Genomic DNA, 27686 nt, shown 5'->3' on the forward strand with positions numbered 1-27686 from the left:
CCTACGCCGCTTGGTGTTTCCCACAATGCTCAGCGACTGTCACCACCAAGATGGCCGACGCTATGGAGGAATATGAGAAAGAAGCTGGCTGCGTCCCTATTATCCATCCTGAGGTAAGCTCTGGGAGCCTCCCGCCTTTTCACGCCGATATGAGCGACAACAAAACAACTGGTTCTACCAGTTTGGACCGGTGCGGCGGGTTGTTCCTGTTGCCTTTCGTTTGGAGCTCCGATGCCCCCTGCATAACCACCGATGGAGGAGGAGGAGGGGGGTGTCAGCCAGCTAGCCTAGCGATGCTAACCGCTAACGCTAGCCCCCTCCTCCTGCTGCACAGTCAGGAACCGCTGGGCTGATGTTGCTGCGGGTTTTAGCTCTATGAAATGCTGTTGTTGATGTTTCTAATGGAGGAACTGGGCGTGCGTCCCGATTCAATCTGAGAAATAAAGGGAGTGACGAAATTTATCAAGGGTTAATCCTTCCTGTCACTGGAGGTTAGCTTTGTGGCTAAACTGACAGCCCTGCTGCTGCTCGTAACGATGCCTGAAATATGGAAATTAGTCAACGACACAATAGTCTACATTTCTCTACAAAGCGACATGGCATAGTTGGTCAAAACACGTCCAAATAAACATGCTGTTAAAGGGAAAGCTGTACCGTTGGCTATTTTCTAAAGCTAGCACTTGTTCTTGATAACATTGTTGTCAATACGTCTGTAATTCTATTGCATGTTAAAATTATCTATCTATAAACACACACACAATATTTATAGGCGTTTAATAATATATGTATAGCATATTTACTCACAAATATTTAATGTGTGATTTTGAGACCTGCACAATGACAGATCAGGCTGAATATTTGGTTTGCAACCCCAACCCATTAAGGCTGTGGTGTTTGGAAGATTTTAGTAGCATCTATTTTATCCAGTTTGATTATAAGGCCTGGCTTCCATTTATCATACTTGTTTGTAGCTCATGCCATGGATGCTCAGTTTTCTGCCTGTTTAAGGGGTTTTCCCTCTCCACTGTCGCTACATGCATGCTTAGTATGAAAGATGCAGAATCAATAACATTGGAAGAAAGTGACTGCTGGCCCTGCGGACCCAGTGACTGGATGCAATGAGTTGGGTGTTAGGGAACAATTCTTACAGGTGTATCTCATTGAGTTGAACTCTTTTCAAAAAGGTTATTTTTGTAATTGAATTGTTACTCTTATATCTAGTTTGTTTTTCAAACCTGTTTTTACTACGTGGCTAAAATAAGCTCACTGAGCAACCTTTTTTTCCCTATTGTGTCTCAAGTTCTGTTTGTGTAAATATTGTTTTGATGACTAGCATTGTTTTCCATTTCGTCTTTGCATAGAAAGCACTGATTGGAAGTAGCAGTTCATTTACAGGAGATCTGAGGTGCACAGTTTTCTCTCCCTGTTTTTGAAGTGCATCAAAACTAAAAACTACTTGTTTCTGCCCTAAAAGCAAATAGCATGCACATTGACACTGTTGTTTTCAAAAGAAAGCAAAAATCAAAAGAGTTATTGGCATAAGCTACTGTTTAAATTGTTGTTGTAAATCAGACATTTTTAGATAGATTTAAATTTACTCCCTCTATTATAAAGCCTGCATACTGATTTCCCACTGATTTAGGTATTTTAGAAATAATTTTGACAGTTGACTCATTTAAATTAGACACATCATTCTGAAATAATTTGAGATTTCTTTACAGAGTTATGCCAACTAGTTAGTACTAGACAGTATTCATTAAATGCAAAGTTTTCTATGTTTACTTTTAACAGTGATTGAAGACATTAAAATCACCATTGTAGACTTGAGTTTGTAGAACTTAATGCTGTGAAGTTAGATCAATTAATTCAATAAGATCAGTTAATTTAATATTATATGGTGCATTAATTTATAAGGTATCATTGATGGAATTACCACTCATAATATGGTTCAACTATCATTTTTTTCTTGTACTAGTTGACATCATTGTGTTAATATTAATCAACATGTACTTGTAAATTTTTCTGTATTTTACTTAAGTAACTTCCATCTCACTCATGGTGCCATATAGGATATAAAAACATGCCACTAAGCATTCTGGGAAATAACAGAAAACTCCCAGTAAATTTGCCTAAATGCATATCATGTTTAAAGTGACAGAATGAGGATGAATTTAAAGCTGAACCTATCAGTTAATTTAGTAGTTGATTAGTCTATCACACTTCAATTAATCTAAAAACACATACATTTAGTCAATAACAATTTTAAATAAACATTTGGAATAAAAAAAAGGAAAACACTCTATTATGCCCTTAAAATAATTGCAAATGCCAAATCATGAAAAATGTCGTGCAGATACCACATATGGGGAAAATGTTTATATTTTATATTTATAACTAGCTATGCTTACATGTGCAGTATTTCCCTGCTCTGATATTCACCTTGGTGCATCGTAAGTCTCCGTTCACATGGAAACTAAATAAAATGATCCAGTTATTACATGAGTATAAACGTATCAAGCTTTCAATCAGATTAAATCTTTTGAGCATGAGAAAAACTCTTTAGTAGTAGATCATTCTTAACTTTACCTCCTCTTTGTGCCTGCCCCTCACATTTCTTCTTCTCCAGTTCTTTATTCATGTCTGTTGATGTAGTTTTTTCCATTATAGACCATTGTCGCATCTTGAATCCATACTTTAGTTGTTAGTGATCATTTAGTTAGTGAAAGGCTCAGCGGTACCTTATGCTAACGCTCCTTTTCTACAGGGATAGAAGGCAGGATGGGATGTTCATCCAAACGCTACATTGAAGATTGAAGGTCAGAAGCAGTGGCGGATGGCCAATAGAGGGCACTAGGGTGCCACCCCACCAGCCCAATGCCCTTGTTTAAGAGTCTTCATTTAAGACATAAAAAAACACATTAAAATTGATTAATAAAATTCAAATATTTCAAAGTATACTGATATATATATTTTAAATGTGCAAGATGAATATATAATCTTTAATGACGAGTAAAGCGTCATTTCATTTTAGTCGGATTGGGTGCAAAAATGTGTCCTATTGACTCTCGTTAAAAGTTGTAAATGCGCAGTAGCTCCTCTGCAATACAGAAGCATGGGAGAGCTCTGGGCGCAGCTCTGGTGTGCCTGGAGGTGACAGGAACTGTTGTCACAGCTGTTTGCGGGGTGATTGACGGGCCGAGTCGTGGGAGGGAAGCAAACTTATCAAGAGAAGCTGGAGGTGAAACCATTTGGACCTGATCAGCTGAACATCAAAATTAATCAGCAGACCAAACGACAGATGAAGACGGTACACTCAGTGTTTTTCCAGAAGCTGGTCTAGCTACAAGGCTTGGCTAACTGCATGCATCGAGGCTAACGCTTTATTCTGCAGCCTTGACTGCTTGACTCCTTTTTAAAACGTCAGGTAGGACTGATTTAAATCACTTTTTAGTAAAGGCAAAAAGAATGACAATCTGGGATTCACATGAAACATAATATAATACAGTGTACCTTTTCGAGATGTTTGTTAATTTGCATAGTTGTTCTTAAATAAACACATTCTTAGAAAATAAATAGTTCTTATATAATAAAGCTGACTGATAGCTTCACCGATATTAAACTTTTCGGTTTGTGACACAATATTGGACCATGCAAAACACAGATTTACTTTCACAAAGCCTCAAAAGGGCAAGATTTATGTAGAAAAAATAAAGCTGTACATAAAATTGTTTGGTTTTTATAATGTTTTTTGTTGTTGGCATTCCTAGAAATATACTGGTGTGATAACTTAGCATATGTTTGAATTGTTTTTGGAATATGTCTGTTTAAAATGTATAGGTTTAAAACTCCACCAGCTGCCACTGGTCAGGAGTAAAGAGAAAAACGTCAGGCTAATGTTGCACACATGCGCATTGTAGATTATTTTACTCCAGAGAGAATGGGTGTGTACATGGAGACCATCTGGAATGGCAATGAGATAAAAAAAAAAAAAAAAACGCCTTTTGGAATTAGGTTTCTTTCCTATTGGACTATCTGGCCTGTTTACGTGAAATATTTTTGATCTGATCAGTCCTTCAATTTGATTATTTGTGTCCAGGTAAATGTAGCGTTTGCTTATCATTTATATTTCTCTTAATTAGTGCTTTGAATAGGTTTTCCTTTCATCAGATTTAATATTTTTAGTTTTTAGAGTCTGTATACCATTACTTAAGGTTGACAGTTATTTTAATCCTTAAATAATCCAATTAATTGTTACTGCCCTTGTTGAACGAGTTTGTTTATCTTTATTTTTTAAATAAAAAGAAACCTGTCCATGTTTAGCATAAAAACATAATTTTATTTTTTCTGCAAACAGTATTATTTAACATAACACCAGTTTAGTAATAAGGATCAGCAGTATGTTCAAATAAATCCCTTATCTTTAGTTGTTTCAGGATCTTTTCTTGTGTAGTATTTAACTTGCTTATGTTGAGCATTAAAAAAATATTGTTTAAGTAATAATCTGTCCATAATGAAGGCAGGATCTCTATTTCATTTCCAAGTGATTGATTACTGCATGGCATCGAATATCATATAAGTAAATAATTTTGTTCTCTATTCTATTTTCTATGTGTATTTTCTAGCTCATTGCTTTAGTTGGCTATAAATATATTAAACATAATTTGATTGTTAAGAGGTTGTTTTAGCACTTTGTCCAAAAACTGTTTATTTTTTCACTTGGCAGGAGTTCCCATCGCAGGGTGTCTGTTTGTGGTTTGCTTCAGCGATGGTTGGCATGCTTTTCTAGCAGCAGTCCTGTTTCGCCACTCGGCTTATGGCCAGCAGGCGCAGTGGTCCAGTTTAGATCCAGCCGTGTGCAGCAGCAATGATCCAAAGCTGGAGAATGGGTTGATGTACTCGGTAAACATGTATTCAGGACAATTTTTTTCCATGGACGTCTTCCTTATCTAATCAATATGCTTTCATGTTCACTTTTTGATGCAGACTTAAACATTGAATTAAACTCAAACTGTATCAGGTCAGACTTTGATCTTCAAAAGCTGGTGATTTACATCCTTAAAAGATAGTGTTGATCTGGATCAAGCTTTTAGCTAGGACTTTTTCATAGGGTGTACAGCTTGGTGTATCACATCTTAAGGCTTTGCATGGTGTAGGGCGGTCAGAGGGTATCCTCCCCCAGAAAATCTAGACTCTCTGAAATGCTATTTTGTGCATCTTGAGGTGAAATGAGGCTAAATCTTTGTCTTTCCTACAACACTATTTTTGTCCGGATTATTGCTGCACAAGATATTGAAAATTTACCGTCATCTGAATATCACACAGGGCTGGAGTTATTTGGTAAATTACTGTTTTATTATTTTATCATTTAAGCAGTTCGTCAGCCCTAGAGCAGGAGATTTTTGGTCCGTGTACGTTCAAGCAATTCATTGTTTTTCCTTGATAACCAAAAAAGGATTTTTTTTTATTTCAGAGTCCAAAACACAAAAAAAAGAATACAACCAAGTTCTCTTTCCTGTCCCCAGAGCTGAGAAACGAAAAACTCAGAAAAAGAGAAAATTCCAAGTAATTTTGGCATTTAGTTTTTTTTAAAGTTGAAAGATGAACATGGATTCACAGAAGGTCTGGAAGTGTGGATAAATACTAAAGCAAAATAAAAGCGTAACATAATGCAAGCCTGAAGAAAAAGTTACTGAAGCATAGAGCTGTCACCCACAGGGACGGAGAACCTGAAATATAGGTCAGCTGTGTCCAGGGAAAGCAGTAAAACATGAAAGTTAACACTGATAAGAGAAGATGCAAATTGACAAAAGTTCAAATGTTCCCCATTTTGAAAGGCGTCTAGTCACAGCATCCAGAGGAGTTTCCACAAGGAGAGGTTCCTTGCTCCCTCTCTCCTCCATGGAGAATTTGATTTATTTTTAATTGAACATGATTAAACTCAGTACAGTGCTGCTATCACCCAAATTCCTTATTGATCATGGAGAATCTTCTTCCAAATGAAACTAAGTTCTGGTCTGAAGATGCTGCATGGACTAACTTCTATGATTCTGTTTTTGAAAAGATGGAATGCTTTCCTCATCTGCTGGACACTTTAGTAATCGATTATTTCAATTAATGATTAAAGCTACAGTGTGTAATAATTACAGGGATGTATAGTCAGAAATTTAATATATTATACATAACTATGTTATTTATCATCATCTACGAGCTCAGCCTCTTAACCTTAATATTTGCGTTGCCTTAGAATTCGTTATTTATAATTAGATAGGAGCGGGTCTCGCAGCCATGGAGGCAGACATCTTTGCGCTACGGCAGCGCAGAGCCAACAAACTAGCGATTGCGAGATCGCCCATTACGCTCGAAAGTAACTACGGCAAGTTGAGAGAGATGAACTGAGACGGTACTGAACAGTAGATGGCAGTATTAAAATTATCTATGTAAACAAACCTCATCACTTGAGAAGGTAGGGGATGCGGACGTCGTAGAAGACATTTTGTCCCGTAACGCTCGCCGTACTGTTGGGGGGGAGAAGCGGTGGGGGGGAGATGTTCATGTTGCTGCGGTCTGCAGTCTGAACGTTAGATGTCGCTGAAAATTACACACTGTAGCTTTAATTAATGATTAATTGTTTCAGCCCTATTATATAGAAGCAAATCTGTCTACTGTTGACAAATCACTTTGCCATTGTTAAAGTAATGTATTTACATTCTCTTCTCCGAATATGTGCAGAGTTGTGTGCAAACGCCCCGTATTGCATATTCATTGCAGCAGATGTACAATCTGGATAAGATGCGCTATTTAGCACCTTTGAAAGACAAAATCCATTTTGCAGCTGAAGTTGATGGATTTTGTACAATTGCTTGTGCAAGACAAATCGGCTCTGTTTTCAATTTGGAACTGAAAAACCAAATAATTTCCTTTTTTATTTTTTTTTAAGGAAAAAAAACTAATTGCCTGAATGTACACGGACCACACTCACTCAGGACATGAATGACTTTGTTTAAAATGAGTGATGGAATCAGTGCTTTTCAAAGACTTTGGTGGCAGATTGTGACACTTTAACTCCAGTATTGTGCTAATCAAGAAGAAGAGAGTCCATCCAATGGAGTTCCTTTGTTAATTTAGTGTCTGAATGTAGGTCTTCAATACTTCCATCTAGCCCCACTACACATTTTCAAACCAGTTTGTTTTCATATTAGACCTTTTAATTTAATTTTCCCTTCTCTTCTTTTTCCTCTTGAATGAACTTCTCCTGCGTCACATCCTGCCAACTTCTTTTAAAAATGCTTGGACAGACGCACATCCTTAGTGCAAACATAAGGCTCTAATGTCCAGATAAACCAAGTCTGCACTTTTTTAAGCTGTACCAAAGTCCTGGATTGTTGCAGGAACCAGATTCTGAAAGTTTCCAAAGGTTTAGTGGGAAAGCAGCTCTAGTTTGGATCAGTTGGGATGCCTTTCATTTACTGATGAAATTTCAATTAGTTAATTAATTTTAATTCAATTCAGTTTATTTTTATTTACCCAATTCACTATATGTCATCTCAAGGCACTTTACAGAGACAATTAAATAAGATCGTACAGTCAGATTCATTCAAAGTTTTCTATCTATGAAAACCAGGTGATTGTATCGACTCATTGACTCGAAGGCAATCACTCACACTAAGCATGCTTGTAGCGACAGTGGAAAGGAAAAACGCCCTTTTAACAGGAAGAAACCTCCAGCAGCCGACTAGGGTTCAAGGAGACAGAAGCAGACATAGAAAAACAAGCAGAGATACAAAAAGCAACTGTCAATATTAATTTTAGAGAGCTTTGTGTACAATATTTTCATGTACATCTATATCTATTAGGAATGCATTGATATGAAAATCTCAGCCAACATCGATATCTGATATTAATATTTAACAACTACATAATTATTTAGACATGACCAAACAAACAAAACATGACTGATATCTTACCAGTTTCCTGGGGAAAAAAGCAGCAGTTACATAGAAATGAATGTTGATTAACCCTTTATGGCCTACCATAGAACAAATTTGCTGTTACATGCTGTAGAGCCATTTTTTGTAGCATTTCAAAATGTAAGAAATCATTACATCCCTTATATTTCAAAGTTGAATAATTTGTTTGAAATAAGTATTTTAACTAAATAAAATACTAAAAAGTCCAAATTTACCAACAGAAAATGAGAAAAAATCCCAGCTCTATCCATCAAAAATTTTCATGTAAAAAAGGTTGGACAAAATACTTTCAGACGAGATCAAATTTATCTGGAGTGTGTCCGCAGTGTGTCCAACTTTTGTAAACTGACACAAAAATTGAAAAATATGTACACTGAGACACATTTGAGAAAAATATTATATGTAATTAAAAATTAAGTGTTTACAGTAGTGCACTTTTACAAGTTTTACCAGATACATATGAACACACTTAAAGGTTCAAGAGAAAATCTTCTAACAATAAAGTGTTATGAACAACAATTTATTATTATTATGTTTTACTTTGTTGAAACTTTATAACAGATAAAGTCAAATTCACTTGATATTCTTTATCAAGATGAAAAAAAAATGCTCAAACACAAATGGGACACCGTAACCGTATCTATAATAAGTTATTAACAATACTGGAACCACAGATGCAGAGTAAAGATTAGATGAGCAGTTATAGATCTTTTGACAGCTCCTGCCCACTATCACAGACGAAGGGATTTTACACATGAAGCGAGTGCATTTCCCACACACTGCACTTCATGCATCCCTGTGTGGCTTTCTTGATGTTTCCTTAGCAAAGGCCACAGGGATGTGCTCACAGCCCTTTGGTGCTTGTTGTGGACTGTGGACAACAGCTGCTGATCCAGTCTGCCACACAGCTCCTTGTGTAACAGGTAGTTGCCATTAATTACAGCAATATCACCCCAGTCACAGAGGGATGCAGCACTCTCAGAAACAACCTCCTGCTCTTTGACCTGAGGAAAAATGTCCAATCAACTGGTCAAAATCTACAACTACTAGGAAAAAATAATGACTTCCGGGTGTTTCTCTCTATGTGACGGTTCATCTAGGGCTGCAACTAACAATTATTTTGCAAATCGATTAATCTGTCGATTAGGTGTGGAACGGTTCACAAAATCTTCGGTTCGGTTTACGCTTTCGTGGTCACGGTTTTTGGTTCGGTTCGGTATATGTTGATTGTTAGCCTGACATGTTGGTCGTGTTGCTGTTAGCATAAACAAAACGTGTTGCACAATGCTTGCACACAACTTTCTTTCCGCCGTCATCGTAGGTCACTCTAAATGCAAAGTGGTTCCATACAGCAGATCTATAAAGTGCTGCTGACGCGTCTTCCAACTCCTGTTCTTTCCCACTCGCCATACCCACATAATTCTCCACAACAACTGCTTTTTTTTTTTCTGCTACACCCGGCTACGCTGCTTCGCTTCTTCTTCTTGTTTACTGCTGGTGGTTGGCTTTGGTCGCAGTACCGCCACCTTCTGCTCTGGAGTGTACACGCTTCGCCTATGAGAAAATGGAGCAGCGCATGAACCGAACGAAACACACGCGAACCGAGACAGTCAAACCGAACGGTTCGGACGGTTTTCAAAAACCGTTCCATCCCTACTGTCGATGACCTTTTTGATTAATCGCTTAATAATCTGACAGCAAAAGGATCCTTAAAGTAGACTTTTTACGAAATTAAACCAAGTGAAACTAAAACTTTTCGACTTAGAATTCAACTTTATTGTGAATACACTGTCACAAGTACCCACAAGTAACCCATCCCTTTGGGAAGCAGTGATCTGCCATTGTGTGGCACCCTGGGAGCAGTTTGGGGTTAAGGGTCTTGCTCAGAGGCCCAGAGTGGCAGTATGTGGGAGTGGGGTTGAACTCAGAACCTCTGGGGCCCAAGTGCAATGCCCTAACCACTACACCACCACTCCCACTTGAGGAGTTTTTTTTCATATTAAAAGCAAAATATTTACATATTTTTTTACAATCTTGGTATAATTACTACTTTAAGTGGGTTGCTCTGTCAACTAAAGGCATGGTTTACAGCCTGTACACTCCAGTTAATGATTAATAAATGAGTTGACAATTATTTCAATAATTAATTAATCATGACTAATCAGATTAATCGTTTCAGCCTTAGGTTCATCCACCAATTACATTACGTCTTTGCTGTGTAGAAAGTACACAGCCATCTGGATTGTAATGTTTGCTTGTTTTTTGCGTTTTTATTTAATTTATGCAAAATCAAAACGAAATTTGCCTGGAGGAAAAAAAGTGCTTTGGGACTCGATGAGAGTAGAAAGTTTAATCTGATCTCTGTGGTTTAATTTGCAGAAGAACAAAAAATTGCTCTGGCTTATTTAAAAGCAATTCTACAGGCGTCTAAAAAATAGATCTGCAAACGGGAGCACTGGTGCCTCCGCTGGACATAAAGGTTTAATATCACCCTGGTTTTACTCATCAGACCAACGTTGGTGGCATTAGAGTCAGAGATGCGCGTTCAGTCAGTTAGCTTCAGTGTTAGCCGACTTGAATCGTTTTGCTCACAGCAGTTCCATGAATAAAGCTGAACTGATTTCGAGAGTCGATTTCTTTCCTGTTTTAACTGAAGCAAAGCAGCAATATTAGCAGTGTCAATTTTTTTAATGCTGTTGGGTTAAGTTAGGGTAATGTGTATGAATAAAATGAATATTGTTATAACTGTTTTTGGTCATATCAGTAAAATGTATTTTAAATTTTACTACCAATGCATCATCTGTTAGACCGAAGGCAGAAAATCAGGTGTAACTAACTCTGCTTTGGTAGATAAAAGTGTAGGTACTGGTAGCCTGCTATTTATCTGTATTTTTTACCTCACTGACCACCATTTCCATGGTTATTTGGACATGTGGTGAAGCCTTAACCTTCAGAGTGAAAGCTGCCCATTCTTTTGTGCATCAGGCTAAACATCCCCTTTCCTCTTGTTGTTGCTCATTGTTTGGGATTCCCTCCTGTTTATTTGTGAAGAAAAACTCAAACTGATATACATCAGTCTGGAAGCTGGTTCTTGTCATCATACAGCTAGAGAACAACAGAAGAAGTGAGTCACTGATGCCGGCAGTTGAGATGTATTTATGGAACACAACAGCTGATTGTCCTCCCCAGGAGTTCAGCGTTATCTTTTCTGTAGTAAATAAATGCCACTGACTCCAGATAAACAGTTTTGCTGTGTTAGATTCATGTAGATTAGCTTTGATAGTGTGTTTTATTTTTGCTGCACATCAACCTTTTATCATCGGCTGATAGAATCTGGGTCATTCTGTTGAAAGAAGTCTAGAAAAATCTCTTATTCCATCCATCCACCTCAGCAGGTTTGTCTCAGTTTAACCTAAATCTTTATTGTTTGCTAATAGTTGTGTTATGAAGATCAGAAAAGGGCCGGCCTCTGCTCGTTAACTAGATTCTTGTCAGAGGCATCCTCATTCCCCCTCTAATAAGAAGATGCATTCTCTCGCTCTCTCCCTGATCCCAGCGTTGTAATGTCTCTTTAACCATTGAATCAGCCTCCTGAAATGACTCTAATTTGAGACTGAATTGGATTGTCAGCCATGGCTACAGCTGGCAGGAACTAAACAAAGGGGCAGTATAGCTGCAGAAAAAGCAGTCATTGCAACCAGAGTCCAAGAAATTCTTTCTTTCTGAGAAAGCAAGGCTGTTAAGTGTGATCCTTATAGGCATATTTACTCATAAATGTGTGACTTGGACCTCCTGGGGAAAAGCAGCAGTATACTTGGCTAAGCTGCTCCATAGGTGACAACCCTTCAGAGTATAATGTACCAACCTGAGCCAGCTCCAGCCCTGGGAAAGGTTTATGGTTGCATCAGTCTAAAACTGAAGTGCATAAGGACATTCCAAGTGGAGTGAAATATTTCAAGGCTTTTATATCTTGTAATTTTTTTATCTTAAAGGCTCAGATAGAATAAAAACTTAAAATGTGAGAAAAGAGATGGTTTTGCTCAGGTAACTAACTTCAAAGATTCTTGTATCTCTTAAGGCTGGGAATAACTCACTATATCCTTGATGGATCTATGTAAGGTTCACCTTTCCTGAAATTTGTGAGAGAAAAAAATGTTAAACATTATTCAATTCAGTTTATTCATATAGGTCAATTCAGAGCATATGCCATTTCAAGGCACTTTACAGAGACAATACAGTCAGATTGTTTTACAAGTTTCTGTCAAGTTGATTGCATTCAGTGATTGACTTGCAGGGAATGCTCCTCCTGGATGAACTTGAGGTAACGATATGCATTTTTTTTGTTGACTCTTTAGCAATGCATCACACTGAGCATGCATGCAGCAACGGTGGAGAGAAAAAAATCACTTTTAACAATAATAAACCTGCAGCAGAACCAGGCTCAGTGTGAGCGGCCATCTGCTGAGGCTGACTAGGGTTCAAGGAGACAGAAGCAGACATACATTAATGTAGATACACAAAAGGTAACTGTTAACCAACTCTACTATTAGGCCTGTCCTATTATTAGAGTTGGTTAACAAAAAAAAGAAAAACAGGCACAATTCCGATATCTCTAAACTAAGGTTTTGATTGCAGCAGTTTAGCTGATATGTAATTCCAGGATGGAGTCCCAACCAACAGGAACAGACCAGATGAAACTTCCATGATGGGGAAAAACAGGGAGCTCATAAGTTTATGGGTGGAACTTAGCAAATATTGCAGATTAGGAGAATAAAGATATAAGGTAAAGGGGTCCCTATGTCCTCCTGCAGCCTAAACACATAGCAGCATAAATATAGAAAAATAAGTCAGGATAACGTAACTATTTTGGATCAGGTATGAGAAAGGTAGAGCCAAGAAACAAACGGCGAAACATCTGTCTTGACTGAATTTTCTCCTTAGCTGTATGGGGCTGAACATTTTAAAAAATATATTCTTGTTTTTTGTATGCATAAGGAGAAAAACAACATTAGTCAGAGGGAGGGAAAGCTTTTCAACACATTTGCAATGCAGATACTAAAAGTTGGCAAGTCATTTGTATTTATTTCAGCTTTGTATTCTCAAAGCACACACTGTTAGTTTAAGCAGAATAACGGAGTGGAGTAAGTGTGTGTGTGTGTTTCGGGGGAGGCGGTCATTGATTATCTTAAATTTATGAATTTATCATTGCTGAACCCTTCTTGACGTATTAGACCCACTGAAGCGTTTTAAAAAACATTTTATGACATTGGACTAATTGTTATGGTTGAAACATTGAAACAAAAATTGATCTTTTTGGCATTTCGAAGCAGATTCATAAGTAAGTTAATTTCCTCTGATCTCCTTTAGGAAATCAAACCCCAGAGTCATTACAACCATGGCTACAGCGAGAACGTCAGCCGGAAAAACCATGTGGACGACTACAGCACCTGGGACATCGTCAAAGCCACACAGTGAGTGCTGAGCACGGTTATATTCTCTCATTACTGCTGACAACAATTTGTAAAAAATCAATTAGGAGATTTTATTCACCTCCAAGCATAGTGAATCTGAAGATTTTTGAGCAGATTTCTTCTTATTCATTTGGATTTATCCTTTTTAAAAAAAGTTGATGCCTTTTAAGAGGCTGACGGCGTTCCGCCCTGTGCTGCAGGTACGGCATCTTCGAGCGCTGCAGGGAGCTGGTGGAGGCCGGCTTTGACGTTCGGCAGCCGGACAAAGAAAACGTCACACTCCTCCACTGGGCCGCCATCAACAACAGGATAGACTTGGTCAAGTAAGTCAGCATGGATCGCCTAGTGGAGAAAGGGCAAATTGCCACTAGCTTAGAATGAGGCTTAAGTTTGCCAAAGGGTTAACCAAAAAAAGATTGTATGCACAAAAAATATGATCTGTAAATGAGTAGATTTTTATGTTTATCTTTATTTATTTAAAGGGACAAAGCAAATACATGAACATTTAATTGTAAAAATCCCAGATTTAGCCTGAAAGCTACTTAACATCTATAGTCCCTCACAAGTCAATCAGAAAAAATCTAGAAAATACCAAACCATCAAACACTACACTGAGGACATCTGTCAATCAATTAATCAGTTAAACATTGAATCATATTTACAGGAATAAATAAAGTAAAATAAGAGTGGACAATAAAATAAAAACACTGGAACATCAACAATACTTAACAGGATAATCTGACATCAGTGATCCAGATCTGGTTCCCTTTAAGCCATTTTTTATATTTGCTTTTCAACAAACTGAATGTTGTAGAGTTATAGCAGCACTAAATTTCTCTTCCCCTAACGGATAAATCTGTTGACTAGATGTGCATCTGTGAGGTATTACACAGTAACCTCTGGTAAACACTAATGTTATCTTTCCATTAAGACTGGATATAAGCTTAATAAACTCCTAGAGGTGATGGAGAGAATCCACTAAAACTAACATTGAGCAGGCAATTTCAAATTTTCTGAAATTTTCAAAACTAAGAATACTGTGTTTTTGGAGAGTGAGGCATTGATGAAAGAACAGGTTTTCTATCGGATGCTTTTAAAGCTCGTTTTCAAGGTTGTCAAGTTTGTCAACGAGCAGTTAGTAATACAGTTTTGAAAATGTGGTAAAATAAGTAGTACAAATAAGAAACATTTTATCAGCATTTTTTGCCAATGATGACCTGATTTATCTGAATTCATGAATATTAAAATTAACAATTCTGGATATACTTTTTACCCCCCTGATAAAGTAGAGTCCAGTATAATTAAATGTGCAAACTGGAACTCCTCCTTTTTTCAACAAGAAATGTAGAAAAATACTTAGTAGATGGACTTTAGAAAATAAAATGCAGACCTTTTTTTAGGAGAGTTTAGTAAAAGGCTGATTTTTTTTTTAAATCCCCTCATCGGTACATGGGATTGCTGATGATTTTTGAGACTTCAATGTCAAACTTGGAGTTTGGAAAAAATGACATAATCTGCATATTACATAATATTCAGTTCTTTGTAAAGACCTTTATGCGGACACTGTCTAGTTTATGTTTTCTCCTGTTTTGTTTGTTTTCTGTAGTTTTCAGTCTGTGCTGCCGGTAGTGCTGTAGGTCTGCATGCTTTTTTTCTTGGTATTTTTATACCAATTTATTTAAAAATTTAGAGAAATGTCTGAAGCTGATCTTGAAGCAGCTGCTATCAGATTTCACTTCTTTAAGCTCCTCTGCAGTCTTTTCATTTAGCTCCTCAGTTCATTATTTTTCCCATAAATGTAATTTCCTGTTTGCAGCGGTTTATGGAGGCTGAACCCTGATAAGATGGAGTCCCTGTTAGACAAAGTGTCATGTTTCTCTTCAGTACACTGTGTTTGTTTGCAGGTACTATATATCAAAGGGGGCCATAGTTGACCAGCTGGGAGGAGACCTCAACTCCACACCTTTGCACTGGGCCACAAGGTAAACACTCTGATAAGCTGCCTGCATTAAATCACTTCTCACCAGCAGGTTTGTGTGTTCACACTTAGCAGGACAGAAAAATACTTGTGTTCATATCCTGCGCCTGATTAGTTTTTATGGGAAAATAAACAATCACTTAGGTAACTCTGCATTTCCTGTTAAGTGGTGCAGGGAAAACGTGTCTGCAGATGCAGAGCAAAGCTCCATTTATTCAGGAATTAATAGATTTAAAGTTTAGAGCAGAGGCTGTAAACAGGAAGTACTTTATAACCATAGGTCAAGTTCTGTGGTCAGCAGTTAGCTTTTGGATTTTATGAATCAGAATACTTAATTGATCCCACAGTGGGGAAATACAAATGTTACAGCAGCAGGGTGAAAAAATACACAGAGGCAATAAAAAACAGTAGTCATAATTGAAGCTATTTACAGGTAGAAGCTAACCAGCAGTGCTCAGCTGGTTAGCTTTTCAAACTCTCATCTATATAACTAAACATGCCTTTTTTTGAAGAGGTTTCATCCAAACCGTTCATCCCGTAAACTAACTGCAGGTATTCTGCATTTTTGCTTTTTTCACTGTTTTATTGAAGAAGCCATTAAATCAGGCCCTATGTGACTTTTCTGTGATGTCCACTGATTTTTGACCATTTGGAAAGTCACATGAGATCACCACCACACCAAGCACAAAGTGGGGGGGTGTTGCGTTATCTCCTGAATTATTGATGGAACATCAGACCCCTCATCGTCTGGAGCAGAGGGGTCCTGTTTCACCCCCACCCCTCCCCCCTCCTATCACCAGCTGACAGTGACCTTTTAGGAGCTTATAACCACTGAGAACATTTTTCGAAAACCTTGCTTTCTAGCAGTGAGAGTTTTTCTTTTTGGTTGTTATTTTAGACAAGGCCATCTATCCATGGTGGTGCAGCTCATGAAATATGGCGCAGACCCGTCTCTGATCGATGGGGAAGGTTGCAGCTGTGTCCACCTGGCCGCCCAGTTTGGCCACACCTCCATCGTGGCATACCTCATCGCCAAAGGACAGGTAGGAGGAAGGAAACAACGCCATCTGGTACCAACTGATAAGCGATCTGAGTCTGAACTAGCTAGGAAATCAATGAAGCCTGGATTAGCTTCTTACACATTTTTTTTTTTTTACTATTTAAAAAAAAGTATTCCCTAAAAAGTGAAGATTCTTAAATAGAATCCTTTAAGAAATCTATTATTTTCTCAAAAATACACTAATATGGCTACTAATAATGCTAATGGCTAACAAGACCTTAACATGCAATTTTAGCCCTGTAATCATGTCTCCCTTCCTTTAAAAAAGCCAGACCTCTACAGTATAACCTCTGTTGCACAGATATTGGTCCAGGTCGCCATAAATAATGTAATTACGACACTCAAACTACTTTTTTTTATAAATAAAAATGCTAAATTAAATCTTATAAAAATCATTTAATCTTTTTTTCTGAGAGAATTAGATGTTAGACATTCTCTCCATTACTGATTTTTTATCAGACATACTCAGAGAAATTATAATTACCTCGTGTCGTAAAGTCATTTGAAATGAAGCTTATTTTTTAAAAACATTCATTATAAATGAGTCCGGAAAGCAGAGCACAAATAATTAACTGGGAGTTATTACCGATTAATTTTAACTAGTTATTATCAGAATGAGCTAATTAGTAAGATTAATAAACAACAACAAAAAAAAAAATCAATATTTGGTTTCTTACAACTGTCATCATTTTTCTTAGGATTCAGTCTTTTCTAGTATTGTCCACCAGGGGGAGCCTGTTTTCTCTCTCTGAACACCCTTGCTGATTCCTCGGTGATGTTATGGTTTATTTTTTTTCTGTTGCAGGATGTGGATATGATGGATCAGAACGGCATGACTCCTCTTATGTGGGCAGCCTACAGGACACACAGGTGTGTTTGTTTGGACATTTGCCTGTTTTTACACAAGAAACAGTCATAAGAGAAATTACTGCAGTTTTATCAGAGCTCATTTCCAACATATGAATGATTCTACTGTGTTTTATTTTATTTTATTCTATATATAAAAAAGCTGAACAGCGTAAAATCATCACATGTGGTTTTGTTTAATTAAGACATCAGGCTAACAATCACTCTAAATGTTTGATTCTCCCCCCTGCCGCAGCGTGGACCCCACCCGGCTGCTGCTGACTTTTAACGTCTCTGTCAACCTGGGCGACAAGTATCACAAAAACACGGCGCTGCACTGGGCCGTCCTGGCCGGTAACAGCACCGTCATCAGCCTTCTGCTGGACGCCAACGCTAACGTCGACGCCCAGAACATCAAGGTGATGCTTCCCGCCGTGCTCAAACAGACAAAAGGCAGATATTATGATCAAGATGTCAGTTTATTTTATTAGTGAAGTTCAAGTTCATGGGTTCATTTCTATGTTTTGAATTATTTCTTACAGCTAATTCTAAAAAAAACCTAAATCCTAAATTCAGTGGTTCAGGAAATAATAACCTCATTAAAGATGAGTTATTTAAAGAAACAAGCAGAATGGTGTTACTATCTACAAAACCACAAGAAGCTGGGATCCAGACATTTTTAAAGGAAAGTTTAGTGGAAGGAAAAAAATGCGGTTGAAACCAGCACCTAAACCTTCACCTAAAATAAAAATATCCCTGAAATGTCTCCCCTTATGTACGTGACTAAATATTTTATAAAAAAACAGCTTTTTATTGGGATTAACTATTACTGTCTTAAACAGAGCTACATTTTTTTTGCTGCCAGGTTGATTTTTCTTGACTGTTCTCTCTTCCATCTTTAGGGTGAAACACCTCTGGACCTGGCCAAGCAGAGGAAGAATGTGTGGATGATCAATCACTTACAGGAAGCGCGGCAGGCCAAAGGTTACGACAGCCCGTCCTATCTGAAGAGACTGAAGATGGATAAGGTACAAACAGCTAATGTAGCTGGTTCACAGGAAGTTTGGGTTAGAGAAGCAGGAAGTTGTTAAAATGAGGCTGTTCAGGGATTTCAGCCACAACCAGGCAGCTGGGAGAGTTCCTTCCTCTTTTCTTTGTTTGACCCCTTAGAGGCTTATAAAGGAGTTAAAACATGCCTATATTTGATGCCAACCGTAAACTTACCCAAAGAGTGGCTGAACCAGCCAAAACATGCCCTCTGATTCACAGTTTCCACTGTTATTCTTCTTAATTCTGCTGAAACTGTTTGGTCTTCCCGCTCACCTGTTGGAATATTAGCTCCTGAAGGTAAATCTGCTTTGAAGATAGGATGAGTCATTTTAGATTGCTTCCTCTGGATATCAGATATCCTGCTTTAGATCAGGGGTTCCCAAACTATTCAGACTGAAGACCCCCTAAAATACATAGAATTAGTTCCCTCTATATTTATTTATACATTTAAAATATTAAATGCATTTCTTTTAAATATTATGGGGTTCATCATTTTAGATATATTTGTAATTATTTTATTGCAGAGCATTTTTAAAATATTACTTGAGCAGCTTTTTTACCAAATACTTCTCATTAATTTCCTCATTTCTTAAACAGCTGCTCTTTACTTTTACTTGAGTAAAAACACATTGTAATAATAATACTATTCTTATTTCAATACAATTTGGGATACTCTACCCATCTCTGTTTAATTGCACATTTTGCATTTTAATAGTATGGTTAATATTGTCTTTATTTAACTAGATATTTGTTCTATGTTTTATTTTATGTTTTCCATATCCCTCATGGGTTACATTAACATTATTTAAAAAGAAAAAACTCATTGGGAACCCCTGTTCTAGAGAGCAGTAAATGTAGACATTAATAACCTTTGACCTGCTCCATAAATCCTTTAATTCCCTTCAAAATAAAACCAGATTGTCTTGGTTGGTCCTTGCAGAGCTTTTTAGTTTTAAATATTTAGTGCATGCTTAAATTAAAATGAATTGTATCCAATTGTAGGAAAGAAAAAAAAATTCTCCCCACAGAAAATATTTTAATCCATGTGCATATTTGTTTTTGAATTATCTGCTTCCTTTTTTCCCCGTCTGTATTGACGATGAAGGAGTTCAGGCAGAAAGTGATGCTGGGGACGCCTTTCGTCGTCATCTGGCTGGTGGGTTTCATCGCCGACCTGGACGTGGACTCTTGGCTCATCAAGGGCATCATGTACGCTGGTGTCTGGATCGCTGTGCAGTTCCTCTCCAAGTACGTCCCAACTAAACAACTTTTTACCGTGCTTCTTATACAGTTTGCAGTTTCATCATCTTTATTTTGTGCACAGAAATCAGATTATTTTTCAGACAGGTTCTTTTTAAGTACATAGAGACCATAGTGTCATAAACTCAAATAGCTTCAGAGCTACACAAATGACCTTTTTTTCTTTTCCTCTAAGGGCTTTTTTCGACCACTCCATGCACAGCGCTCTGCCTCTGGGAATCTACCTTGCAACCAAGTTTTGGATGTACTGCACCTGGTTCTACTGGTTTTGGAACGATATCCTTTTCTGAATGCAGCAGCATTTGAGCTGAGCTTATCGAGCAGAAAAAGTGCAGATAACTTGTTGTGTCAACATGATGTCTGTAGCGGTTCATCAAAGTTGCTTTTACGCTGCTGAGCAGACATGTTTGCACACGTCAATTCCTCCGTGAATAGAGAGAGCGATAAAGTGATGCTAAAAGGATAATTAGTCATGTTGACATGTGTTTTTTTAAAACTGTTTGTGCTCCTTCCCGTCAGCCTCAGTTTTAGCTTGTAGCTACTTGCAGAGATTAGTTTGGTTGTTCTTTAAAAATGTACACAGCTGAGCTGATGCATTCAACGAGAGCTAGATGAGGACTGGAAGGAACTTACTTGGATGTAACCACATGAGCTTCACTGGAAAAGTGGATTTTAAGATGTCAGCTTAGCTATCGTTAGCTACTGCTGTGATTCTGGCTACGTGTTTCACTACCTTTAGAGGATTTTAAACGGAACTTTCAAAATTGCTATGATTATTAAAACGTTTAACTGATTGTATTGCTTCACTGCGACACACCTGCAGACGACCTGGATTCTAATTATCAGCCTTTAACACCTCATCACATTTCGTCTTTCCACTGCTTTGTGGGTAATCTGCAGATTTGCCTGTTTTTTTTTTTCTTTTAACCAGTTAAGTCATTTTAAACATTGTCTTCTTGATGGTATCTCTGAAGTAAAGTGGTGGTTAAACCAAAATTCACAGTTTCAAAAAAGAAAAAGTAAAATGTGCCCATTGGAAAATGTCCTCGTTAGCGTCGGTGCTGTTTGTTTTTAGACCTAGAGAGAGTGTAATCTGGGTTAGGTGTTTGAAGAAGAATTGAAATTCTACTAACATGTTAAGTAGTCAAATTGCGATTTCACTGGCCAGGTCTTTTATCTTTTATTTTTTTTATTTTGCTGGCTATTTTTGAGATGGTTTCATAGGGTCTGAAGCTTCAAAATGAATAACTGTGAAGCTGCTTATATATGGAATGAATTTTGTTCCATTTTGTGCAAGCAAAAACACAGTACTGTGAATAGAAATTTGAAGAAAAAAAAAAACCCCAAAAAAAACAAAACAAAAAGGAATCCAGAATTTAAACTTTAAAAACCTACTGATTCAAAATAAGGTTTTGAGAGTCCCTTAGCTGTTTTCTCGGGTTTGTTTTTCAAACTTATGTTTACATTTTTTTACTGATTTAATATTTTCATTTTTTCTGTTTTGTTAGTTTTTTTTCACAAATTACATTCTTTTCCAGTTTCATTTTACAGATCAAATTATCATCACTTTAAGCCCAATAAAAACGCTCACTCTTGACCAATAGCTATGTTGTTATTAATGTCTAGCAGACCAATAGAAATGCGTCTTCTCTCCTCACTCCAGAGGAAAGCCCGCCCCCAGAAGTGAAGAGAATGTGATCTGGAAAACGCAATTATAAAAAGAGAAGTTTGATGGAATTTTTTTTTTTTTTTTTCATAAATCAAATTTCTGTGTATTTTTTTATTATTATTTATATATATATATATATATATATATATATATATATATATATATATATATATATAAACTAAATCTGACAAAACGGCAAAGTTACTCTGAAAATCGTTTTTTTGTTTAAGATTATAAAATATTTTCTCCTTTTCTCCTCCTTAATGTTGGAATCATTATTCTCTCAGAGTACCTAAATAGGAACTAATTCTAATAGCATTGCTCCCGACATGGTGCTCCCACCACCATGCTTTAATAATAGGTTGAAAGGGTTGAAAGTCTCATCTTGATTCCTCTAAACATCATTGTTTGTAATTGGATTGAAACATCCCTGTGTTCCCCTCAGTGGATGATCGAGCGTTTCTTCAGAATGTATTTAACTAATCCTGCTGCAGTTTGAGGTCATGTTGCCTTTAACTCATAGAAGGAAAGCTGTTTATTACGTCAGTGATTGTCTGCTGTTAGTTCCAGGAATTGTTTTAATAAAGCAGTAGACAAAGCTGGATACGTTTCTTCCCCTGAGCGAGAAGAGTAATGGTTTGTGGTTTATGAATCTATTGTTGGAAGGAGGCGGGGATAAGGTGTTACGACATAAAGCTGTGTCTCCAGTTGAAGTGGGTGTTTTGAAAGACAGCTGCCTTGAGTGTCTGAGTAATGATCAAAACTCAGACTCTGAAGTTTCTTGAAGATACTTTCCTCTTCTGTTTTAGTAAAAAAGGCAAGTCTAGATGCCAAACTTTTACTTTATTTTCTTTTTACAGATCAATACTGATTAACAAGCCATTTCTCGGTATGTGTACTTGTGCGTTCTCATGTGCTCGTGTACTCGTGAAACATAAGCCTCAGTCCTAGTACTGTTCCAATTCACAAGAACACAAGAAGGAGAATGGACAAAGTCCCCGGATATTGCTCTCGCCCCTCCCTCTTTACCCAGCATGCATCAGAGCAGACTTGTTTGTTCTTGAGATTGACAGCTGTCAGCGGCTAGCAAACAGGAAACCTTGGTTTGCATCCCAGCTGGAGGGAATGAGCTGCCAGTGTGGGTCCTCAGGCAAGACCCTTCACACTAATGCCTGCTTTGTGGAGTGGCGGCCTAGTGGTTTAGGGCATTGCCCTTGGAATCCACAGGTTCTGAGTTAAAGCCCCACTCCTACAGAGTGCCACTCTGGGTCCCTACTCCCCGGGGCGCAGCACAAAGGCAGCCTACAAGAAATCCCCTGGAGAGAGTTCATTTTGTTGCTCTGTACTTGTGGCTGGGAGTCCCAGCATGCACCACGAGTATTAAGTTAAAAGTTTTATTTGGCAAAACATTCATTTAATTTGTGTTTATCTGACTGTGTTAATTATAGTTCCCCCACTAAATGAAAAAAGGAAACATTTATTACCTAGAGACTATTAATAACAGGAGGTGAAATGCAGCTCCAGACGAGCCGAGTGTGTGGCAACGTCAGGAGTATGCCTTTCTTCCAATTATGGTAACCTACATTTATGCTGCGTGCTCCCGTTCTCACTAAGTCCATACTTTCCTTTGTTGTTTTTAAATAAGATACTTGGCGAGAACACAAGTCCATACTCGCGTTCTTGTGAATTGAGAAACGGCCATGGTTTCCTTTAAGGTCTGACTTCTACTGCAGGCTCTAAGATGAAAAAGTACATTTTCATCGACCAATCAGACCTCTAACAGTCGGACTTAGACTTGTAGCAATACTTTGGTTTTAAAGGCACAGTACACTTCAATCCAGATAAGCAGATCCAAGCTTCTGCTGTATTTCTGTTCCTCAGAGAACCAAGAAGCTCTGATTTAGTTTGAATGAGAGCCCAGAATAAATTGATCCTGTGATAAACTAGCTGATTGTTCTCTGTTTTTAATATCTACCTTGACTCCTCTGCACATCTCCCTTTTGCCACGGTTCACGTCCCCTTCCTGATCAACACGCTGGCTTTGTTCTACAACTTTGGCAAATCCTGGAAATCCGACCCAGGAATCATTAAGGCATCAGAGGAGCAGAAGAAAAAGGTATCCAGACTTAATTATCGGGGTGTTTACAGTCTACGGTTTGGGGAGGATGAATTACAGCCTTGGCTGTGTGTTTCATGCAGCGTTATGTAACATTTCACATTTTCTGCCCTGCTGCTTTCAGGCCTTTCTGTTCCTCATTATCACTGTGTAATGGAGAGGAGGAGGATTTCTCCCTCTTAACGGGCCCCTGTGAACGAGGCTTTCTTTCACATTCCATGGGGAAATCGTCACCATTGATGACTTTTTCACTGACGTGCTAAAAAAAAACAAAAAAAAACCAGCAATTTTTGTTAAATTCAGCCAGGAATGGTCCTGCAAACTAACGGTGACTGGAGGGTTAGAAAAAAAGAAATCCAAGCTTTTTTTTAAACGATGAACACACCACACCTTATTGCTACCAAGTAGGATAAAGTTTAAAAATTAAATCAGTGACAGGAAACGCATTTTTGGGGTTCGCATTTTGGTAGTTTAATAGCTACATTTACCTGTCCAAAATATCCCTGTTCTGATCTAAAGCTTGGTTGATCAGAAATTCTCTGCTAACATGGACACTAAATAAAATTATACGATCATGACGTGTATACGTGTACCAAGTATTCCATCAGATTAATTAATTTACTATATTTTCCAAACTATAAGCTGCTACTTTTTCCCCATGCTTTGAACCATGTGGCTTATACGAAGGTGATGGCTTTCCTGTGGATTTTTTCCCAACCACCAGGGGGTGTAAATCAAAGAAGGGGCTGATTTTCATTTGATTCATGCTAGCACCAGGCACGGTGGAGAACATGTTCGGAATTCACACATTTTGTCATTTACAGGTGCTGGTCATAAAATTAGAATATCATGAAAAAGTAGATTGATTTCAGTAATTCCATTTAAAAAGTGAAACTTGTATATTATATTCATACATTACATACAAACTCATATATTTCAGATGTTTTTTTTTTTTTTTTTTTTTTATAACTTTATTTTTATTTTAATCATTATTAACAAACAATACATAGAAACTATAATAGACAAAAAGTACAGAACAATCGAAGCAAAAAAAAAAAAACAAACAAAAAAAAAAAAACAGGGGGAGGCTCATATTTTAGTAACTCAAAACACGTGGGGACCATCCATTTCCAAAATTAGTCCGGTATCGTTGATGTGAAGTTTGTCCATTTTTCCCATTTGTCTAAGCATTGCTGCTCCTGCGTCCTCAGCCTATGTGTTAGAAGCTCCATCTCAAATAATGAAATCACAGTCTGAATCCACTCCTTTGTGGTAGGAGGTTCAGATTTGCACCACCTCCTGGTTATCACCTTTTTAGCTGCCACCAACAGAATTTTTAACAAATAACAATCATTATTAAATATGATATTGTCCAAAAGACCAAGGTATAATACCAGACCGGACTTGGGTATTGGGTAACCCAGTATTGTTACAATCTTACTGTGTATTTCGTTCCAGAACTGAGTAATTTTAGGACAAAGCCAGAAAATATGCGCATGATTAACATTAAATTCTCCACAATCTCTCCAGCATGGCTGAGCTCTAGATTTGAATTTACTAGTAATTTTGGGTGTTATATAAAATCTGATTATATTCTTCCAACAATGTTCTCTCCAGATTCTGGAAGAGGATGTTGTAGTTTGAGTCTTCCAAATATTCAGCCAGCCTTCGTCGGTTATTAGAATATCAAATTCCCTTTCCCATTTTGTTTTAATATTCAATGTATTAGTGCCTCTATTTTCTAACAGATATTTATAGAGTAAAGACACTGTTCTTTGTTTTTTACCCTTATAGGTCTCAATCAGCATTTTGATAATCCCATTTAAATTTGGGTCTATTTTTTGTTTTATTTCTTTGTTATAGAAGTCCCTTAATTGTAGATATCTAAAGTGATCTTGAGTTCTTAGAGCAAACTCTTGCTGTAGTTCCTGGAAACTTTTAAAGTGCCCATTGTTAAGGACTACGCATAACGCTGTTAAGCCTCTTTCTGACCATTGTTTAAATCGTGTGTCTTGGATAAAATATTTATTATAGGCTGGCCACTGGATCAGACCCAACTGTTTCTCTAATTTGCATATTCGGATTATATGTAATCATTTACCCAGAGAAAAACTAGTAATGGCATTAACATTCTTTAATGTATTCTTAGTGGCCTCTATATCACCAATGATACTCCGCAGTTCTCTTCCGTTAACTCTTTGTTCAATATTTTTCCATTTCGCTTCATAATTTATGTCACTTATATTTATTATGGGAGTTATTTGGGCAGCATAATGATATTTTCTAAGGTCAGGTAAGGCCCTACCTCCTTTCTCCTTTGGTATATGTAAAGTTTCAAATTTTATTCTGGGTTTTTTACCGTTCCATATGAATCTAGAAATAATCTGGTTCCATGTTTTAAACTGTCTATCCGGGATTTCTATAGGTAATGCCAAGAAGAGGTACAATAACCTTGGTAACATGTTCATTTTTATCGCTTCAATTCTGTAGCTGAAGTCTAGTGTTAGGACATCCCACTTTCTAATATCCCTCCTAATTTCTTGGTCCACTTTAGTAAAGTTAGCTTTGTACAGATCACCTATGTTTTTCGTTAATCGTATTCCTAGGTAAGTCATCATAGTAGAGCTCCAATTTAAATTATATTTTCTACGTATTGATTCAGATGGTGTATAAGCGAATGTCAAAACCTGTGTCTTTTTCAAATTTAGTTTGTATCCTGAATAGAAGCCAAATATCTCTAACTGGTTGATCAGACAAGGCAGCGAGTTTTCAGGGTCTGATAAATAACAAATAACATCGTCTGCAAACAAACCTATTATATGGGACTCATTATGAATATCTATACCTTTAAGATCCTTATGTTGTCTTATGTGTTGTGCCAGTGGCTCAATAAAAATTGCAAATAAAGTTGGTGACAAACAGCAGCCCTGACGGGTAGAGCGCTCTAGTTTTATATTGTCAGTTAGATTTCCATTAATCTTGATTCTGGCCACAGGTGACTGATACAAAGTCCTCACACACTGTACAGCTTTTTCATTAAAGCCAAATTTTCCAAGTGCTTTATATAAGAAGTTCCAGCCTACGCTGTCAAAAGCTTTCTCCGCATCGAGACTGATTAAGATAGCTGATGATTTTTTATTTTGAATATGGTCTATTATGTGAAGTGCCCTTCTGATGTTATCTCGCGTTTGGCGACCCTTAATAAATCCTGTCTGGTCCTCATCTATGATATCTCCAATGAATTGCTCAAATCGTTTCGCTAAAATCGAGGTATAGATTTTATAGTCCATGTTTAGGATGGATATAGGTCTGTAATCAGAGCATGTTTCACTCTTCCTTTTTTTCGGAATGACTGTTATGATTGCTTCTCTCCAAGATGGCGGGAGCACTGCATGTTCCAGTGTATAATTAAATTATTTTTCTAGTAGTGGTAGGAGATCTTCGCTGAAGGATTTGAACCACTCAGATGGCAGTCCATCACTTCCTGGTGTTTTACCATTTTTTAACCTATTAATTGCCTTTTGTATTTCTATCCTAGTTATATAGGAAGTGAGAAGTTTGTTTTGGGTTTCACCAATTGAGGGCAGATCCAGTGACTCCAAGAAGGTTTCTATCTGTCCATCATTAGCAGAGGGAGGCTGACTATATAATCTCTGGTAGTATTTCATAAACCTGTCCTCAATAGTTGCTGGGTCATGTATCATTTGATTTGTTTCATCATCCTTTAATTTATAGATATGTCTATCTGACTGTTGCTTTTTCAATTTCTTTGCCAACAGTTTTGTTCCTTTAGGTCCCACCTCATGATATGATTGTTTAATAAACTTTGATTTCTTTTCAATTTCATATGTAAGCATTTTATCAATGTTGTTTCTTAGTTCTTTTATTTTTATTAACAGGTTGGGATTTTGGGTTAATTTGTGTTGTCTTTCCAGATCTGTTAGTTGAGCTCTTTCTTTTTCATAGGCATCCACTCTAGATTTCTTAAAGGCCGCTGTTTTTGAGATCAATTTTCCTCTTAATACTGCCTTAAGTGCGTCCCATAATATCACCGGATTAACCTGTCCATCGTCATTCTCATCTATGTAAGTTTTTATGTCGTGGGAAATTCCGGCTTTGATTGTTTTGGAGTTCAACAAGCCTACATTTAATCGCCATGCTGTTTTGCGTTTTTCAGAAGATAAATTTAGTTTTATTATTAGCGAAGAATGATCAGATATACTTGTTTCTTCTATTTTACATTCCTTTATCTTATATATATCAGATTTA

General features: G+C 37.3%; 1 protein-coding gene across 1 annotated transcript in view; it reads left to right on the plus strand.

Annotated features, from left to right (window-relative positions):
* The window catches only part of zdhhc17 (zinc finger DHHC-type palmitoyltransferase 17), a 35731-nt gene continuing 8045 nt past the window's right edge, over window positions 1-27686 (plus strand). Inside the window, exons 1-11 of the mRNA XM_038281904.1 lie at window positions 1-113; window positions 13335-13438; window positions 13639-13761; window positions 15343-15420; window positions 16315-16459; window positions 17282-17346; window positions 17579-17741; window positions 18225-18350; window positions 19478-19620; window positions 19808-19908; window positions 23293-23417. Of these exons, the coding sequence (XP_038137832.1) occupies window positions 51-113; window positions 13335-13438; window positions 13639-13761; window positions 15343-15420; window positions 16315-16459; window positions 17282-17346; window positions 17579-17741; window positions 18225-18350; window positions 19478-19620; window positions 19808-19908; window positions 23293-23417 (1236 nt within the window). The 5' untranslated portion in view covers window positions 1-50. The remainder of the gene's footprint in view (window positions 114-13334; window positions 13439-13638; window positions 13762-15342; window positions 15421-16314; window positions 16460-17281; window positions 17347-17578; window positions 17742-18224; window positions 18351-19477; window positions 19621-19807; window positions 19909-23292; window positions 23418-27686) is intronic.

The sequence above is a fragment of the Cyprinodon tularosa genome, unplaced genomic scaffold (assembly GCF_016077235.1).
Source record: "Cyprinodon tularosa strain WSP-4 unplaced genomic scaffold, ASM1607723v1 ctg177, whole genome shotgun sequence".
NCBI lineage: Eukaryota > Metazoa > Chordata > Actinopteri > Cyprinodontiformes > Cyprinodontidae > Cyprinodon > Cyprinodon tularosa.